The sequence below is a fragment of the Dryobates pubescens genome, chromosome 2 (assembly GCF_014839835.1).
Source record: "Dryobates pubescens isolate bDryPub1 chromosome 2, bDryPub1.pri, whole genome shotgun sequence".
NCBI lineage: Eukaryota > Metazoa > Chordata > Aves > Piciformes > Picidae > Dryobates > Dryobates pubescens.
Genome location: NC_071613.1, coordinates 52,854,398 through 52,866,711, shown reverse-complemented (window position 1 = coordinate 52,866,711; position 12,314 = coordinate 52,854,398). Strand labels below are relative to the sequence as shown.

Sequence of the window (12,314 nt, the reverse complement as noted above, 5' to 3'; positions counted from 1 at the left end):
GGGCAACCAGCAGGAGCAGGGAGGTCATTGTGCCCTGTGCTCAGCACTGGGGAGGCCACACCTTGAGTCCTGTGTCCAGTTCTGGGCTCCTCAGTTTAAGAAGGACATTGAGACTCTTGAATGTGTTCAGAGAAGGGCAACAAAGCTGGGGAGGGGTCTGGAGCACAGCCCTGGGAGGAGAGGCTGAGGGAGCTGGGGTTGCTTAGCCTGGAGAAGAGGAGGCTCAGGGGAGACCTTCTTGCTCTCTCCAACTCCCTGAAGGGAGGTTGTAGCCAGGTGGGGGTTGGTCTCTTCTGCCAGACAACCAGCACCAGAACAAGAGGACACAGTCTCAAGCTGTGCCAGGGGAGGTTTAGGCTGGATGTTAGGAAGAAATTCCTCCCAGCAAGAGAGATTGGCCTTTGGAATGTGCTGCCCAAGGAGGTGGTGGAGTCCCCATCCCTGGAGGTGTTTAGGAAGAGCCTGGCTGAGGCACTTGGTGCCATGGTTTAGTTGAACAGATGGTGCTGGGTGATAGGTTGGACTGGATGATCTCTGAGGTCTTTTCCAGCCTGGTTCATTCTATTCTATTCAACCATGAGAGATCCAACAAGCTTTTGCTTGCAGAGGAAGTTCTGGGAGCTTGCTGAAGCATGGACTTCCCTGGAACAGGTACAATGCTCCCTTTGGCTGTCAAGTAACAGCTTCTGGCCTAGCCCTTTGTCCTCAGCTGATTCCTTTTCCTAAGGAGCAGAACTTAAGCAGTGACATCAGAGGAGACATGAGATCACCCAGTACTCAGCACTGGTGAGGCCACACCTTGAGTTCTGCATTCAGTTTTGGGCTCCTCACTCCAAGAAGGACATGGAGGGGGTGGAGTGGGTCCAGAGAAGGGCAACAAAGCTGGGGAAGGGTCTGGAGGGAAAAAAAAAACTAATCTTGTGGCTGGAGTTGTTTAACCTGGAGAAAAGGAGGCTGAGGGGAGACCTCCTTGCTCTCTACAGCTCCCTGAAAGGAGGCTGGAGTGAAGCAGGGCTTGCTCTCTTCTCCCAAGGAACATGAGACAGGACAAGAGGAAATGGCTTCAAGTTGCTCCAGGGGAGATTAAGGTTGGACATGAGAAGAAAATTCTTCATTGGCAGTGCTCTCAAATGCTGGAACAGGTTGCCCAGGGGGGTGGTTGAATCCACATCCCTGGAGGTGCTTCAAAGAGGCAGAGACGTGGTGCTGAGGACCATGGGTTAGCAGCAGCCTCAGGAGACCTTAGAGAACAGCTGGACTCCATGACCTTGGGAGGTCTTTTCCACCTAACCCAATTCTCTGTTTCTATGAAGCTTCCAACTCCAAGGGACAGATCCCTCTGGCTGTCTATTTTTTGATCAGTGTCTAGAGAAAGGTGTGAAACTTGCTGAATTTGACTGAAGTACTATTAAAAACCCCAGAAACCCTGTAACACATGAGCTGCTGCTGCATGGAATTGTTGGCAGGCAGCATTCCCTTCTGGGTGAAATATTCAGAGGGGAGCAGCATGGAAAATTCCAGCTCTGAGGTGGAACTCCATCAGCACACAAGACAGGCACCAGGGCTAGGTGGCAGCTTGGCTGACATCTTTACTGATGATCTGGGTGAGGGGATTGAGTCAGTCACCAGTAAATGTGCAGATGACACCAAGCTGGGGGCAGGAGTTGATCTGTTAGAGGGTAGAGAGGCTCTGCAGAGGGACCCTGACAGGCTGGACAGATGGGCAGAGTCCAATAGGAAGACATTCAACAAGTCCAAGCGCTGGGTGCTGCACATTGGTCACAACAACCCCAGGCAGTGCTACAGGCTGGGGTCAGAGTGGCTGAGAGCAGCCAGGCAGAAAGGGACCTGGGGGTACTGGTTGATAGTAGGCTGAACATGAGCCTGCAGTGTGCCCAGGCAGCCAAGAAGGCCAATGGCATCCTGGCCTGCATCAGGAACAGTGTGGCCAGCAGGAGCAGGGAGGTCATTCTGCCCTGTGCTCAGCACTGGTTAGGCCACACCTTGAGTCCTGTGTCCAGCTCTGGGCTCCTCAGTTTAGGAAAGATGCTGAGGTGCTGGAAGGTGTCCAGAGAAGGGCAGCAAAGCTGGGGAGGGGTCTGGAGCACAGCCCTGTGAGGAGAGGCTGAGGGAGCTGGGGTTGCTTAGCCTGGAGAAGAGGAGGCTCAGGGGAGACCTTCTTGCTCTCTCCAACACCCTGAAGGGAGGTTGTAGCCAGGTGGGGGTTGGTCTCTTTTCCCAGGCAAGCAACATCAGAACAAGAGGACACAGTCTCAAGCTGTGCCAGGGGATGTTTAGGCTGGAGGTGAGGAGAAAGTTCTTCCCAGCAAGAGAGATTGGCCATTGGAATGTGCTGCCCAGGGAGGTGGTGGAGTCACCATCCCTGGAGGTGTTTAAAAAAGGCATGGATGTGGCACTTGGAGCCATGGTTTAGTTAAGCCATGAGGTGTTGAGTGAGAGGTTGGACTTGATAACCTCTGAGGTCTTTTCCAACCTTATTGATTCTGTGATCTTCCACAGCAAGCAGGAGTTGAGGACACTTCTGAACTGGTTTTGCAGTTTGGATTTGGGGGGTTTTGTGTTGGGCTTCAGGGTTGTGGGGGGGGTTTTTTGGCATAGTTTTTATTTGGGTGGGGGTTGGGTTTGGTTGGGTGTTTCAGGGGGCTGGTTTTTGGTTGTCTTGGTGGGTTTGGTTTGGTTTTTGAACACTAAGGGGAAACCTGGGGTTTAGTTTGATAGAAAATGATTGGAAGGGATGTTTACTGAGGGAAGTGTAGGAATGTGCCATTAAGCAGCATAAACCACAGCATCCCACCTCCTATTTTCACAGAAAGCCTCTCCCAGGAGACCTCATTGTGGCCTTCCAGGATCTGAAGGGGGCTCCAAGAAAGCTGGGGAGGGACTTTTGAGGGTGTCAGGGAGTGATAGGACTGGGGGGGATGGAGCAAAAGAGAAGTGAGTAGATTCAGACTGGATGTTAGGAAGAAGTTCCTCTCCATAAAGGTGGTGAAAGACTGGCACAGGTTGCCCAGGGAGGTGGTGGAAGCCTCATGCCTGGAGGTGTTTGCAGCCAGGCTGCATGTGGCTGTGAGCAACCTGCTGTAGTGTGAGGTGTCCCTGGCCACGGCAGGGGGGGTTGGAACTGCCTGCTCCTTGAGGTCCCTTCCAACCCTAAACAATTCTATGATTGTATGATCTTGAAGGTCCCTTCCACCCCAAAGCAGCCTGCCTTCCACCCCAGAGGAGGACATGGCACATACCTGGTCATAGGACACGGGTGTCTGCCGGTGGTTGGAGAGCTCCACCAGGGTGCTGACATCCGTGCGCAGATCCGACTTGCAGCCGACCAAAAGCATTTTGGTGTTGGGGCAGAACTCCTGGATTTCACCTTTCCACTGTGGGAAGAAAAGGAGGGGGGTGTCTGGTGAACACAGAGATACAGAGCTGAATGGTTTAAATCCCAAAGAAGCAAGAGATACAAGCTGAAATGTAATGAGCCGTGACACCTCCCGAGGCAATCCTCTTGCATAAGAGCCCCGGCTACCTGCAAGCTAATTGCTGAAGGCATCAGCAGTTCCAGCAGGAGCTGGTCAAGGATGAAATCTTAGAGAGAGTCTCACACACTCATTAATTCCACTGCCTTGCTAATCAGGAGGGAATGAATGGAGTTTGTTTATCCACATGAGTAAAGGTTTGCAGCCCTGGCGCTCCTCCCCCGGGGCTGGGTGAACACCCAGCTCCAGGCATCTGCAGACAGGAGCTGAGGAAGCCTGCTGGGGTCACCACATTCAGTGGGCCCTCAAGATGGAGCTGCAGAGGCAGGCCTTGTGTGACCACAAAAGAAATGTTGCTGTGTTACTGGCCTCGTGGCTACATCCTCATGGCTAAAACTGCACAGACCTGCAGAGGCTTCAGCTGTTGTGAAGCAGTAAGAGGCTCCTCAAGCAGAGCTTCTGAGGTACTCCTTGGGTTGCTTCTCCCTCTAGGTGGTTATTTTGAGAAGAGAAGGAGGCTGCTGGAGGAAAAGGAGACCATCCAGAGGGACCTTGACAGGCTGGAGAGGTGGGGCCGTGACAACCTCATGAGGTTCAACAGACCAAGCACAAGGTCCTGCATCTGGGTCAGGGCAATCCCAAGCCCTGATACAGGCTGGGCAGGGACTGGCTTGAGAGCAGCCCTGAAGAAAAGGACTTGGAGGGTGCTGGTGGATGAGAAGCTCAACAGGAGCCAGCAGTGAGCACTTGCAGCCCAGAAAGCCAACCAGAGCCTGGGCTGCAGCAAGAGAAGCAGAGCCAGCAGGTCAAGGAGGTGATCCTCTCCATCTGCTCCACTCTGCTGAGACCCCACCTGGAGCACTGTGTCCAGTTCTGGAGCCCCTAGCACAGGAAGGATCTGGAGGTGCTGGAAGGTGTCCAGAGAAGGGCCATGAGGATGAGCAGAGGGCTGGAGCTGCTCTGCTATGAGGACAGACTGAGGGAGTTGGGGCTGTTCAGTCTGGAGAAGAGAAGGCTCCCAAACAGATCTTATTGTGGCCTTCCAGGATCTGAAGGGGGCTCCAAGAAAGCTGGGGAGGGACTTTTGAGGGTGTCAGGGAGTGATAAGACTGGGGGGAATGGAACAAAACTAGCAATGGGTAGATTGAGATTGGATGTGAGGAAGAAGTTGTTCCCCATGAGGGTGGTGAGAGCCTGGCACAGACTGCCCAGGGAGGTGGTGGAAGCCTCATGCCTGGAGGTGTTTGAAGGCCAGGCTGGATGTGGCTCTGGCCAGCCTGCTGTAGTGTGAGGTGTCCCTGGCCATGGCAGGGGGGTTGGAACTGGCTGCTCCTTAAGGTCTCTTCCCTCCCTAACAATTCTGTGATTCTATGATTCACAGCATGACCTTGAACAGATCACACAATCCCTAAAGGATCTCTTTCGTGACTTGATGTGACCCTTGGGCAGCCAGATCCAGTTGGAGGTGTCCCTGCTGACTGCAAGGGGGGTTGGACAAGATGACCTCAGAGGATCTTGTCCCAACCCAATGCAATTTGTGAGTTTAAAAGCATATTGAGAAACATTTCTGGCAGGATTAAGCAACCAACTTTTATCAGGGATGGAGAAGAAAGAATTCTAGAGGTTGGAGGTGATTCAGTTGGAGAGGTCCCTGCTGACTGCAGGGGGCTTAGACAAGATGACCTCAGAGGGTCTCTTCCATCCCAATGCAATCTGTGAGTTTAAAGGCATAGTGAGAAGAATTTTTGGCAGGATTAAGCAACCAACTATATCAGGATGGAGAAGAAAGAATTCTGGAGGTTAGAGGTGTCCCTGCTGACTGCAGGGGGGTTGGACAAGATGACCTCAGAGGATCTCTTCCCAACCCAATGCAATCCACGAGTTTAAAAGCATATTGAGAAACATTTCTGGCAGGATTAAGCAACCAACTGTATCAGGGATGGAGAAGAAAGGGAATTCCAGAGGCTTCTTGGCACAGTCAGTGGCTGAAGGATTTCTGCAGCCTCTTCAGAGCCACTTGACTCCCAGCGACACAAGGGTCACTGGCCCCAGCCACAGGAAGGAAAGGGAAGAGAAAGGAAGAACTTCAGGCCTTAAAACACAGCCCTGCCAAATTGAGTCATGCCCACTGACCAAGGAGATGACCAGGATGACCTCAGCACCAGTGCTCTGACTTCTCATAATCCAATGTTTTAAACTCAGTTGGCAAGGCTGGCACCGAGCCTCAGCTCACTGCACTTCAGAACAGTCCTGAGGTTTGGTGTAGGACCACAAGTCTCTGCCACTGCTAAGGGCTTCTGCTGGCTTCCAGGGGTATTTCTCACTGCCTTCTTGGCACTTCAGGCTGAGAGATTATGTAAAGCCATGGCAAAGCCCCACATTCCTCCTCAGGCACGTTTGTAACCCTCTTTGCGAGGCAGCAAAGTTTCTCAACGCTGTTACGTGAACATCACCCCGAGAGACTTTGGTGTGGCTTTTTTCCCCCCCCACCCCTTCTTGCTGCACCCAGCCCTGCACCTCACACCACCCTAAATACCTCACTGCTGTCTAAGGGCTGAGGAATGAGCATTTACCTCATCCCTGAGGTGCTCCATTGTTTGCTCTTCACACATCCAACCCTTTCAAACACAAGGATCTCCGAACTCTCCCGGCGCAGAGCGCGGTGCTGCCACCTCACCAGCAGGTGAGACACAGGGGAGCTTCCAGCACCACTCTCCAGATTATGGGTTGGATTTTTTTTGGTACAGACATGCTGCTCAAACAAGTCTCTGACTCAAATGTTTCACCCCCTCCCCTCAACACTTGCCTTTTTTAGCACGCTGTCAAGGGTTTCTGGCCGGCTGATGTCAAAGCAAATCAGGACAGCGTCGGAGTCTGGGTAGGAGAGGGGGCGGACGTTGTCATAATAAGGAGACCCTGCAGGGAGAAAGGCACTCTTATTAGCTCAGGTTTTTCACTTGAATCCCAGGAAGGGCCCTCTGCACATCACCCAGGCCACTGCTAAAGCAGGGGCACCCACAGCAGCTTGCCCAGCAGCACAATGCCCAGCTGGGGCTGGAAGCTCTCCAGAGGAGGAGACTCCACAGCCTCTCTGGGCAGCCTGCTCCAGGCCTCCAGCACCCTCACACCAAACAATTTGCTCCGTCACCTTCTGATGGAACCTCCTGGCTTCCAGTTTGTGCCCCTTGCCCACTGATAAGAGTCTGGCCCCAGCCTCTTGCCCCCCACAGGTCCTTTAGCCCTTGCTGAGCATTGCTCAGATCCCCTCTGGGGCTGCTCTCCTCCAGGCTCCACAGCCCCAGGGCTCTCAGCCTTTCCTCCTCACAGAGATGCTTCAGGCCCCTCAGCATCTTTGGAGTCCCCACTGGACTCTCTCCAGCAGCTCCCAGTCTCTTGAACTGGACACCAATGTGGCAGGATTAGTGCTGCTGTGAAACCTGTGAGGCTGTGGGCCACAAAACCAGTTCCCCTTTGCCAGGTAAAGCCTCCTTTTGCACAGGGCCATCTTAACACTGGATGAGATCTTCCTCTGCCTCAGGTGGCTTCTCATCCCTAATCCTCCAAACTGATTCATGGAGGATAACACCAAACAACTTTCTCCTCCTCTTCAGATGGAACCTCCTGGCTTTCAGTTTGTGCCCCTTGCCCACTGATAAGAGTCTGGCCCCAGCCTCTTGCCCCCCACAGGTCCTTTAGCTCTTGCTGAGCATTGCTCAGATCCCCTCTGGGGCTGCTCTTCTCCAGGCTCCACAGCCCCAGGGCTCTCAGCCTTTCCTTCCTCACAGAGCTGCTCCAGGCCCCTCAGCATCCTTGAGCTCTGGACTTTCTGCAGCTCTTTCAAGCTTACTCAGAAAGGTTTTCAGTGAAGCTCTTTGACAGTACCCAGCTGCCACATTCCCTTCAAGCACCCTGCATTCCCCAAGCACTCCTTGCAGTTGCTCATTTCCCCACTCTGCTTTTGCTTCTCCCCTCCAGAAGCAGCAGCTTTCCCAAGTAATGAAAAGAGATGGGACCCCAGAGCTCCATCTCCCACCAACAGCTCCTCATGCTCCCAGGAACAAGGAAATGGAAATGGGGTCTGTCCCAGGTCAAGATCCAGCATTAACCTGCAGGGATTTCACTTGGAGAACAAAGCTTTAACCTCTGAAAGACTTCTTCAAAGCAGATCTGGGGCAATGCCATGGGAAGAAAATGAAAATGCAGAGAGCTGTGAAACAAATCAGTGGGGAGTCTAACATTTCACAGAACCCCCAGCAGGCTGAGGGGCAGAAAAGACCTCTGGGAGGTTAAACCATTTAGGCTGGAGAAGACCTTGAAGACCATGGAGTCCAACCATTCTCAAACTCTGGAGCTAAACCATGTCCCCTCAGCACCACATCTGCAAACACCTCCCCCTTCCTGTGCAGCCCCTTCCAGGCTCTTCATTGAAGAATTGTCTTCTAATCTCCTACCTAAACCTCCCCTGGAGTAACCTGAGGCCATTTCCTCTTGTCCTGCCACTTGTTACTAGGGAGAGGAGACCAACCTCACTCCCAGCCCCCTTTCAGGGAGTTGCAGAGAGCAATGAGGTCTCCCCTCAGCCTCCTCTTCCCCAGGCTAAAGCACCTCAGTTCCCTCAGCCCTGCTTGAGCAGGTGGGTTGGACTAGGTGATCTAGCCTCCTTTTCTCCAGGCTGAACCACCCCAGGGCCCTCAGCTGCTCCTCCATCAGCACTGTTTCTCCAGCTTGGATGGGGATTCAACCACCTCCATGGGCAGCTTCTTCCAGTCTTTGAGAACCCTTTCAGTGAAGAAGTTTCTCCTAATACCACTAGATGGATACAGAACTGGCTTGATGGCTGCACCCAAAGAGTGGCTGTCACTGGCCCCATGTCCCAGTGGAGGCCAGGGACAAGCAGAGTCCCTCAAGGATCAGTCCTGGGAGCAGGCTTGTTCAGCATCTTTGTGGGTGCCATGGACAGTGGCACTGAGTGCACCCTCTGCAAGTTTGCTGCTGACACCAAGCTGTGTGATGCAGCAGACAGCTGGAGGGAAGGGATCCATCCAGACGGACCTGGACAGGCTGGAGAGGTGAGCCCATGACAACCTCATGAGGTTCAACAAGACCAAGTGCAGGGTCCTGCAGCTGGGTGGAGGCAATCCCAGGCACAAATCCAGGCTGGGCAGGGACTGGCTGGAAAGCAGCCCTGAGGAGAGAGACTTGGGGGTGCTGGTGGACAAGAGGCTCAACAGGAGCTCTCAAGTGAGCACTTGTAGCCCAGAAAGCCACCAGATCCTGGGCTGCAGCAAGAGAAGTGTGGCCAGCAGGGCAAGGGAGGGGATTCTCCCCCTCTGCTCAGCTCTGGTGAGACCCCACCTGGAGTACTGCCTCCAGTTCTGGAGCCCCTAAGCACAAGAGGGATCTGGAGGTGCTAGAATGTGTCCAGAGAAGGGCCACGAGGATGAGCAGAGGGCTGGAGCTGCTCTGCTCTGAGGACAGACTGAGGGAGTTGGGGCTGTTCAGTCTGGAGAAGAGAAGGCTCCCAGGTGACCTCATTGTGGACTTCCAGGATCTGAAGGGGGCTACAAGAAGGCTGGGGAGGGACTGCTCAGTATCTCAGGCAGTGATAGGACTAGGGGGAATGGAATGAAGCTGGAGGTGGGGAGATTCAGGCTGGAGGTGAGGAGGAAGTTCTTCCCCATGAGAGTGGTGAAGCCCTGGAATGGGTTGTCCAGGGAGGTGGTTGAGGCCCTGTCCCTGGAGGTGTTTAAGCCCAGGCTGGATGAGGCTCTGGGCAGCCTGATCTAGTGTGGGGTGTCCCTGCCCATGGCAGGGGGGTTGGAACTAGATCACCCTTGTGGTCCCTTCCAACCCTGACTGATACTATGACAATACCCAACCTAAACCTCCCCTTTCCAGTGCCCCCCTTCACAGGGAAGAACTTTCTCCTTCCTGAATTGCAAGCAAATAGTTCCAAGTGCATAAAGCATCTTTAGCTGCCATGGATATTAGCAAATTAAAGCAGCTCTTGCTTGAAATTCAATTACTCCAGCAGGAAAGAATCCCAGGCCTGTAGGCAAGCAGGCACAAAAGTTAACTGGCACAAAAAAAACCCCAACCCCAGCCTCACCAAGCTGGAACCAACGTGCCCTTGCAACAAGTGTTTATGTTTAGCTCAGAAAACAAATGTTTATCAACAAGATCAAAGCTAATCAGTGATCTGATGGAAGAGGAACAGGTCCAAGACTGCCCTCTGTGCAGGTTCCACTTGCAGAGCTTTCTTTAACCATCACCACAGAACTGCTTGGGTTGAGAAAAGGCCTTTAGGATCAGCAGGAAAAGGCCTTCAGGATCATCAAGAAACAAGCCTTCAGGATCATAGAATCATAGAATTGTCAGAGTGGGAAGGGACCTCAAGGCTCAGCCAGTTCCAACCCCCCTGCCATGGGCAGGGACACCTCACACTACAGCAGGTTGCTCACAGCCACATCCAGCCTGGCTGCAAACACCTCCAGGGATGAGGCTTCCACCACCTCCCTGGGCAACCTGTGCCAGTCTCTCACCACCCTCATGGGGAACAACTTCTTCCTCACATCCAATCTCAATCTACCCATTTCTAGTTTTGTTCCATCCCCCTCAGTCCTATCACTCCCTGACACCCTCAAAAGTCCCTCCCCAGCTTTCTTGTAGCCTCCTTCAGATCCTGGAAGGCCACAATGAGGTCTCCTCATCAAGTCCTACCATTCTCTAACTCTGCCAAGGCTGGGGCTAAACCCTGGCCCTCAGCACCACATCTCTGCATCCCTTAAATACCTGCAAGGGTGGGGATTCAGCCACCTCCCTGAGCAGCCTCTTCCAATGTCTGATTAATCCTTTCAGTGCAGAAGTTTCTTCCAGTGTCCAACCTAAACTCCCCTGGTGCAACTTGAGGTCATTTCCTCTCATCCTAGGAAGAAGAGACCAACCCCCACCTGGCTCCAGCCTCCTTTCAGGGAGGTGTAGAGAGTCAGAAGGTCTCCCCCAAGCCTCCTTTTCTCCAGGCTGAGCAATCTCAGTTCCCTCAGCTGCTCCTCATAAAGGGCAGTATCTCCAGAGTCAGAAATCCCATTTTTTTATCATCTCATAGCAGGTTTGGGGACACAAATCTTCCTCTTTCAGAGGAAATTCCACTCAGCTACCCTTTGGTTTGGCCTTAACTCTACTGAAGCTTCACTGGCTGAGCACACACAGGTTTAGCTCAGAGATTAGAAGAAACTTTGTGAATTAAAGGGCCCTCAGACACTGGAACAGGCTCCCTAGGGAAGGGGGTTGAATATCCATCCCTGAAGGTCTTTCAGAGCTGCAGAGATGTGATGCTGAGGGGCATGGCTTAGCCCTAGACTTGGTTGAGTTAGAGAATGGTTGGACTTGGGGATCTGAAAGGTCCTTCCCAACCAAAGTGATGCTGTGGTTTAGCCCTAGACTTGCTAGAGAATGGTTGGACTGGATGATCTGAAAGGTCCTTTCCAACTACACTGACTCCATGGCTTAGCCCCAAACTAGCTAGAGTTAGAGAATGGTTGGACTTGGTGACCTGAAAGGTCTTTTCCAACCACAGTGATTCTATGGTTTAGCCCCAAACTTGCTAGAGAATGGTTGGACTTGGTGACCTGAAAGGCCCTTCCCAACCAAAGTGGCTCTATGGTTTAGTCCCAAACATGGTAGAGTTAGAGAATGGTTGGAAAGAACATTTCAGATCATCCAGTCCAACCAAAGTGACTCTATGGTTTAGTCCCAGACTTGCTAGAGTTAGAGAATGGTTGGACTTGGTGACCTGAAAGGTCCTTCCCAACCACAGTGGCTCTATGGCTTAGCCCCAGACTTGGTAGAGATAGAGAATGGTTGGACTGGATGATCTGAAAGGTCTTTTCCAACCACAGTGATTCTATGGTTTAGCCCCAAACTTGCTAGAGAAAGGTTGGACTTGGTGACCTGAAAGGTCTTTTCCAACCACAGTGATCCTATGGTTTAGCCCCAAACTTGCTAGAGAATGGTTGGACTTGGTGACCTGAAAGGTCTTTTCCAACCACAGTGATCCTATGGTTTAGCCCCAAACTTGCTAGAGAATGGTTGGACTTGGTGACCTGAAAGGCCCTTCCCAACCAAAATGGCTCTATGGTTTAGTCCCAAACTTGGTAGAGTTAGAGAATGGTTGGACTGGATGATCTGAAAGGTTCTTTCCAATCAAAGTGACTCTATGGTTTAGTCCCAGACTTGGTAGAGGTAGAGAATGGTTGGACTTGGTGACCTGAAAGGTTCTTTCCAATCAAAGTGACTCTATGGTTTAGTCCCAGACTTGGTAGAGTTAGAGAATGGTTGGACTGGATGACCTGAAAGGTCCTTCCCAACCTTCCCAAGTGATGCTATGGTTTAGCCCCAAACTTGCTAGAGTTAGAGAATGGTTGGACTGGATGACCTGAAAGGTCTTTTCCAACCACAGTGATTCTGTGGTTCAGCCTCAAACTTGCTAGAGAATGGTTGGCCTTGGTGACCTGAAAGGTCCTTGCCAACCTTCCCAAGTGATGCTATGGCTTAGCCCCAAACTTACTAGAGAATGGTTGGACTGGATGATCTGAAAGGTCCTTCCCAACCTTCCCAAGTGATGCTATGGTTTAGCCCCAAACTTGCTAGAGTTAGAGAATGGTTGGACTGGATGATCTGAAAGGTCCTTTCCAACCTTCCCAAGTGATGCTATGGTTTAGCCCCAAACTTGCTAGAGTTAGAGAATGGTTGGACTGGATGACCTGAAAGGTCTTTTCCAACCACAGTGATTCTATGGTTTAGCCTCAAACTTGCTAGAGA

General features: G+C 52.2%; 1 protein-coding gene across 2 annotated transcripts in view; it reads right to left on the bottom strand.

The window, feature by feature from the left end:
- Nucleotides 1-12,314, bottom strand: part of RND3 (Rho family GTPase 3) — a 30,293-nt gene that overhangs the window by 4,447 nt on the left and 13,532 nt on the right. For both annotated transcript variants that reach the window (XM_054168903.1, XM_009909434.2), the window contains 2 exons: nt 6,301-6,410; nt 3,261-3,395 (listed from right to left, as the gene is read on the bottom strand). In XM_054168903.1, the coding sequence (XP_054024878.1) occupies nt 3,261-3,395; nt 6,301-6,410 (245 nt within the window). The remainder of the gene's footprint in view (nt 1-3,260; nt 3,396-6,300; nt 6,411-12,314) is intronic.